At 46.5% G+C, this 6,943-nt stretch overlaps 1 protein-coding gene across 1 annotated transcript; it reads right to left on the bottom strand.

Annotated features, from left to right (window-relative positions):
- Window positions 1–2,232: 2,232 nt before the first annotated feature.
- LOC123256556 (gasdermin-A-like) lies at window positions 2,233–4,828 on the bottom strand. The gene is made up of 4 exons (XM_044685148.1): window positions 4,440–4,828; window positions 3,775–3,925; window positions 3,289–3,362; window positions 2,233–2,905 (listed from the first exon to the last, which is right to left on the bottom strand). The coding sequence occupies exons 1-4, from the start codon at window positions 4,695–4,697 to the stop codon at window positions 2,474–2,476; spliced, it is 915 nt and encodes a 304-aa protein (XP_044541083.1). The 5' UTR covers window positions 4,698–4,828; the 3' UTR covers window positions 2,233–2,473.
- Between the last annotated feature and the right edge of the window lie 2,115 nt (window positions 4,829–6,943).

The following is a 6,943-nucleotide window of genomic DNA, read 5'->3' on the forward strand; positions in this document are numbered from 1 at the left end:
TCTTTAGTGGCTCTGCCTGATTAGTGCCAGTGTGGAGGAAGGATGGAGGTCACAGAGATCCTGCCTGCCCTGGTGACCCCAGCCCAGCCCACTGGCCACACTTCAGGAGAACCGCAGACATCTGTTCTGCTTGTGCCCTGCCCCAGGTCCCAGGCCCTCATTTGCTACAGGGCTGAGAGTTTGGGTGGGGGCTGCCTGGCAGGTGCCAGCATGTGTGACAGGAGTCAGACTAGGAAGGGAAAGAGCACCTGGATCAATGGCTGATGGCCAGGGAAGGAAAGGGAAGGGTCTGCTGAGGGGAGACTCAATGGACTAGACAGGCTTAGGGTATATGTGGGTGGAGTGGACTTCTATATGTTCTTCTGTGTTAGAGGAGAGCTTCAGAGCTGTCAAGGAGAGTCTTGGGTTCAGGCTCAAATCTTGTCTGATGTGATGAGGAAACAAGGAAACTCTTTTCCCTGGAGATTCTATCAGGATGCTGAGCTGCTGAGGAATAGGATGTATTCTCTTGGTCTGTCCTTTAATCTCTCTGATGTTTTTACACAATCAGAATATCTCCTTCAATTTTTAAAAAACTAGATTTAATTTTTTAATGGACAGAAATTGTTCTTTCTGTATCTCTTACCCATCCCACCATGCAAAAAACAGAGGAGAAGGAAAACAAAGACCTTGTAAGAAACATCTAATAGTGAAGCCAAACAAATGACCACTTTGTTCATTTTCAGTCATGTCCAACTCTGTCCCCTTTTGGGTTTCTCTTGGCAAAGAGACTGAAGTGTTTGGCGATTTTCTTCCCCATGTCTTTTTACAGATGAGGCAACTGAGCTAAAAAGGATTAAGTGACAGGATCACAGAGCTAGTAAGTGTCTGAAGCCAAATTTGAACTCAGGAAGATGGAGCTGCCTGACTCCACACCTGGCACTCTATCCACTTTGCAACTTAGCTACTCCTAATTCATACATTGGGCATGTCCCAAAATAGATATGGCATTCAGGGGGTGAATAGCATGCTTCATCCTTGATTTCTCTTTAATTCTTGAGCTCCTGATTTAACACATATACCGACATATATGCATATATATGTTTATGTTTGTATGCACCAGCATGTATACACAATACTTATAGGTGTGGAAGCCCAAGCTCGGCATATTAGTGGGAAAACTGCTGGCCTTGGGAAGCAGGAGACCTAGATTCAAGTCCAGACTTTGTCTTTTGATAGCCTCAGGTAAAGAATTTTTTTTTCTTAAAGAAATTTTTTTAAAGACTAAGTCTCCTCTTCTTGCCTCATCTGGAAGTTCAGGGGCTACCTATGGGCCCAAACCCATTTCTGATCTTCAGGGGAGCTTTGAACTGCTCTTTTTCCAATCTGGGCTGCTTGGTCCTTCTTAGGGAAAGAAATATTTTTATGGTACCTATTACATGTCAAGCATTCAAGTAAAGACTTTTTTACCAATAATACCTCATTTGACCCTTACACCAATCCTGGTAGGTTGGTACAATTATTTCCTCCATTTTACCGTTGAGGAAACTGAAGCAGACAGAGGCTAAGTGACTTGTCCAGGATCACACAGCTAGGTGGTATCTGACATCATATTTGAACTTAGGTCTTCCTGACTCTAGACCCTGTGCTCTATCCACTCTGCTCCATAGCTGCCCCTGAGGCAACCTGGTGGCCTTTAGCTCCCTAGAAAACATTAATGCCAGACTTAGTTTGGGTGTTCATTCAGCTCAGAACTTTGCAGCTCAAGAGATTTTCCAGCCTCAGCCTCATCCATGACTGGGATTACATGAGACACCAGGTCCAGCCATGAATATTTTTTTTCCTGTGTCACAGTTTTCTCATAAGTAAAATAATTCTTATGCTACTTATCTCACAGGGATTTGAGAAAAGTGCACTGTAAACAATGATGTACTGTAAAAATCATTTCCCTCCCAACTCTATTTGGTTCTCTCTGGTTTTCTATCTATGACCATTTCTTATTTCTCATTCTCTCTGTATGTTTCTCAAGAGGTCAATTAGTTAAAAAAAAAGATGAATTATTCTTTTGGAGATTGGACTGAATGACAAGTATCCAAACTTGGATGGGACTTTGGGGTAGAGTCTGGAAGGAAAACTAACCATAAAAGGAGATATTCTGGGAGCTTCTGATGACCACTTTCCACTCTCTTCTGTGAATATCAGAGACACATTAGCAAGATATTAGGACAAAAAACACAAGTGCTCATTCTTTCCTTCTCTTTTTGATGATTTCTGCTTCATTTTTTATTGTTATCTCCCCTCCTTCACAGGAAGCAAATGTAGAAAGGGAGAAAAGAAGAGGAAAAGCAAAGTGGAAGAGGATTTACTCCTCGAGCCCCATTTTATTTTCTCTATCCCTCCCAAGGTTAGCCCTAACTTTCACTTTGCTGATCTCTTCCCTGGGTAGGCCAGGATATTAAGGCCTTCAGTTAAGGGTCAGCTAAGTCAAAAGGTTCTATAAGCCATGTAGAACGCCCACAGGACAGAGGGGGCACACATAGCCCTTCGTGTCAGCATGCCCACCATGGCCCCAGCAGAGCTTGCCAGAGTTTGTTACTAGAGAACCAGAGGAACTCGGGGCTGGGTTGCTCCCCTTCCCCTCTCCATGTGTGCCTGGAGACACCACCTGCCTCTCTGAAAGGTTCTCCATCACTATAGAGAGTATTTGAAAAACAGAGAGGGCAGCATATAGGGCACAGAGGGGAGGCAGGGCATCAGGCTGCCAGCCAAAGAGGTGACCATCCTCCTGTAGGTCAAGGCCACAGAGACCTATCAGGGCCTTGGTCACAGTCAGCTCCTCTCCCTGAAGGTTCTGGAGGAGCTCAGAATGGAGAGACAATGGTCCTGCCTCAGCTCGAAGGAAATTCTGGTCCAGGATAGTCTCCATCTGGTGGTTAGAGAGACAGGAGTAGAAATGTGTCCCCCACATATCCAACCCCAATTATCTGCTTTAGAGATTGTAATAAATCTGAATCCCAAGCCAGCCCTGTTCTCCTTCTCCCTCTTCTCTCCAGGCCTCTGGTCCTGGTTCCTGCTCTTTCTAGGCTGCCCAGAGGCAATGTGGTAGGGTAGGATGGGTGCCAGGTGAGCTGTCTCAGTCACTAATGAGGGGCTGGACCTTGGCCCCAGCAGGCTGTCTCTCTGGGAAGTTTTAAATTGGACTCCATGATGTTCGAGGCCTCTTCCAGCCCTCAATCTCAATTTAGTTTTCTAGTCCTTCAGGCCTGTCCTCAGTATCTCAGCTCCAGCCCCAGCCTCAGTCATCCTTACCAGCTTCAGCTGCTGGGAGAGAATCTTCTTCTCCACAGACATTGCCAGCAGTTGCTGTTGCTCCTCAATCAGCTCTGGGGAGAGGCAGATGGTGTGGAATAAAAGAGGAGAATGAGGGTCAGAGAAGATGGAGGGCAGAGCCTGAGAGAAGCAGTAAGTCTGTGCTAAGGAAGTAGATATGGGAAATGTTCTCAGGGTGGGGGATGAGGCTGTGCTAATCATTGAGCTATGGGCAGGGGTAGGGCCATAAGCTTCCTGTCCCCCTTCAGTTTGTTCAGGGGAGGCAGGCTGGGTAATCTCCTTTCTTTAGGGGACAAAGAGGATGGAAGCTGTTTTTTTTTTTTTTTTTTTTTTTTTTTTACCTTTTGCAGAGTGGGAGGGAGGAACACTGACATGAGCTACCAAACACAGAGACAGGCATCATGGAAATGTGTCCTGTGGAGGCTGTTCCAAGGGGACCCACCCTTAGCTCCCTCCTTTCCTTACCCTGGAGGGCTCCCAACAGGTAGAGGATGCTCCCTGCCCAGAAACGGTTGAGTTTCCCTGAAGTGTCCTGCAGCTTGGCTAGGATGGTGTCCCCAGGGCCCCCTAGGGATCCTGGGGTCACTGGCTCCTCAAGGTCCAAAGCTCGGTTCATCTGGGAAGGAGATATACAAGCATTATTAAGTGCTTGCTAGGTGCCAGGCACTGAGCTCAGGGTCCCTTCCTACAAGGAACTCACATTCTTATGGGGGAGCCAAGAAAAAATAATGATGTACATTCACAATACAGAGAGGGTGAATGAGAGGGAATCTGAGAGGAGAGGTACTAGCAGTGCGGTACACTGAGAAGGTCTCCTGAAACAGGTGGAATCTGAGTCTTTACAGGAGCACTCGGTGGGGGCTGAGGGGACATTCCCAGGATAGGGGAGAGAGAGGGGGATGCTATTCCAGAGCAGGAATCATCTCTCCCTGTTCTTAAGAGGAGTCTTCAAGGCAGGAGAGGTGTGTCCCCATCCCCTAAGGATCTTGGTCTCCTCCCTCTGGATCTGCCTCCCTTCCTCCACCCCTCCTTTTGGGTCCAGCAACAAGTTTCCAAGAGAAGCTGATATCTGATTTTCCCCCACACCACACCTCATGCTCCTGCATGTCTGTCCCATCCTCCCAGTCTACCTTGTCCTCCAGCTCTTGTAGGGCTTTGGCCTGGCCCAAAAGGGCCAGGAGGGCTTCCAGTAGACTTGCACAGTGTTCCAGGATCAGGTTCTTCAAATTGCAGATGTTGTCTTTCACCTCTCCCTGAAGTGCCAGGAATCCCTCAAGTCTTATGGTTCTTGAACACTGAACTAACAATTTGGGAACACAATTGACGGGACAAGCATCTTTGAACCACAGGTTAGTAAGCCCAGTGTTTCCCCCATAGCAATAACTCATTCAGCCAGGAGCTTTCCTCCCACATTGAGTTGTTCTCTCCTTTCTGCCTTGGAATCATTTTCTGTTTTCAGCACAGTGTTCCCTTGGTGATTTCCTTCTGCACCCTCTCTTCCCCATTGCTCTCCTCCTTCCTCTCTGAGTCCTCTCTCTTCCCTTCCCCTTTCCCTCTCCCCCTTTCCCTCTTACTTTCTCTTTTCTTCTTTCTATCCCCTCTCTCTTCTCCTTCCCATATTTTCTCCCCTACCTCCCCCTTTCTGCTCTACCCCTGTTTTCTCCTCTTCTCCATTTCTTTCCCCCCTCTCTTGTCTCTCTCTTTCTTCTCCATAATCAGATCCTTCTTCCACTCTCCCTAACCCCCAACTCTGCCCTTCATGGCTTCAGTTCTAAAAGAACTGTTTGCCTTGCTGTGGTATAGGGTCCCACTTTCTTCTCTTGGATCGAGGTTTGTGGAAGCTCTGGCCCCAGGGGAAAGCTCTGTGAGAAGGCATCTCCAGGATTTCTTCCTTGGCTTTCTAACTTCTTCTCTGGGTCCCACCCTGGCTTCCTAGATGGAGTCTAGTGGTGAAGGGAGAGGATGGTTCAGCTCCTTACCTATTCCCCGGAGTGTGATGTCCCCCTCTGTAATGAAGACACAAACCAAGTCAAAGACCCTCCAGATGAGGCAGACAAAGAGATAGACAGCAGTGATGAATAATCCAGATGCTAATTTAACCTTTATACCTCTTCCCCTCTGCACCAGGTAGGAGGCTTGGGGACAAGAGAAGGTTCTGCAGAAGAATCCCAGTGCCTTCCTCCCCATCTTCCCTGCCCCACCTCCACCCCCTGTAGTGCATTGATATGGAGTTGATCTCATCATCTTCTTCCCCCTCCCATCATTAGTTTCCACCATCCACCATCCCCACTTCAACTTTTTCCCATTCCAGAGCTTGGGGAGCTTTGCAAACCCTTCTTGCAAAAGATTTTCCCTACTCCTCTTTGCCCTATCAGATTATTTTCAAGGCTAGAGAAGGGGAGTCCAATGTCCACACCTACCGTATTCAAAGGAAAACGTTTTCTGTTTTTCATCCTTGAAATGGTAGATATCTGCAGTGGATAGAGAAGGGGAAGGCAGGGGTTAATTCTGTTTCCTTACTATGTCTAGGAATCCACCAAAGAAGGCAAGAAAACCTGGCATGATAAAGAGAAGGAAAAGGGGACATGAGGACCTGTCCTGGGGAAGTCAGGAAGTACAGGGATGAGGAAAGAAATGTCTCCAGGGAATTTTGGGCTATAGACTCTCTCTGGGGAATTGTGGAGAAAAGGGCTAGGATGAAAATCCAGGAGGAAAATGGTCTGCTAGGCACTGGTCCCTCAAGGCTCAAAATACTAGAAGCAAGTTTGCTTCCCTCTTTTCACATCCTTATTTCACTGGAACATACCCCAATTTCTGTCTTTAATGATAAGCTGCTTTTGTCGGAAGGCCAGGATGGAACCCTGAGAGACATGGATGGTGGTACTGGAACTAAAGGAACCCTAGAGGAAGCCAAGTGATCCACAATGAGAAAGAGAGAAAGAAAAGGGTGAAGGTCAAAATCATGATTATACCTTATATTTTCATTATGTTCTATGGTTACAAAACACATGTATGTTATTTGGGTTTTTAGAGTGGAAAGAATGCTAGATTTAGAATCAGAGGACCTGGGTTCAAATCTCACATCAGATTCATCTTAGGTCACAGAGCTCCAAAGTGTTGGAAGTTGGAGAAAGACCAAGGAGAGAGGGACTCATGTGGGGGGAATGATCAAGTGGAAGGGAGAGAAAGCCTCTTATTTTTCTTCAGTCCATTAGTCCTGTTTAACTCTTCATGGCTCCAGCTGAGGTTTTCTTGCCAAAGCTGCTGGTATGGTTTTCCATTTCCTTCTCCAGCTCATTTGACAGATAAGGAAAGGGAAGTTAATAGGTTAAATGACTTGCCCAAAGTGACACATCTAGGAAGTGTCTGAGACCAGATTTTAACTCAAATCTTCCTGAGTCCAGGCCTTCTACTCTAGCCACTGTACCAACTACCTGCTTTTGCTGTGCATCAATCCTGCATTGCAGACCTTAGTTACATCATTTATTTTCTCTATGTCTCTGGTGTCTGAAAATTGCAAAAATGGCTTATTTTGTAAGACTCAAATTAGACAATAGAAGGAGAGATTCTGCAAAACATTGTGAGTGTGATACAGGTAGATGGTCCTAGGGACCTTAGACCTTAGAAGGATTGG

Source organism: Gracilinanus agilis, unplaced genomic scaffold, assembly GCF_016433145.1.
Source record: "Gracilinanus agilis isolate LMUSP501 unplaced genomic scaffold, AgileGrace unplaced_scaffold60850, whole genome shotgun sequence".
NCBI classification, from domain to species: Eukaryota; Metazoa; Chordata; class Mammalia; order Didelphimorphia; family Didelphidae; genus Gracilinanus; species Gracilinanus agilis.

Coding starts and splice junctions, on each gene's coding strand:
- LOC123256556 (XM_044685148.1), bottom strand. CDS start 4,697: ATGAGTTATTGCTATGGGGGAAACACTGGGCTTACTAACCTGTGGTTC. Junction 3,363..3,774: donor CCTGTTGGGAGCCCTCCAGG/GTAAGGAAAGGA, acceptor GCCTCTCCCCAG/AGCTGATTGAGGAGCAACAG. Junction 2,906..3,288: donor TCTCCCAGCAGCTGAAGCTG/GTAAGGATGACT, acceptor TCTAACCACCAG/ATGGAGACTATCCTGGACCA.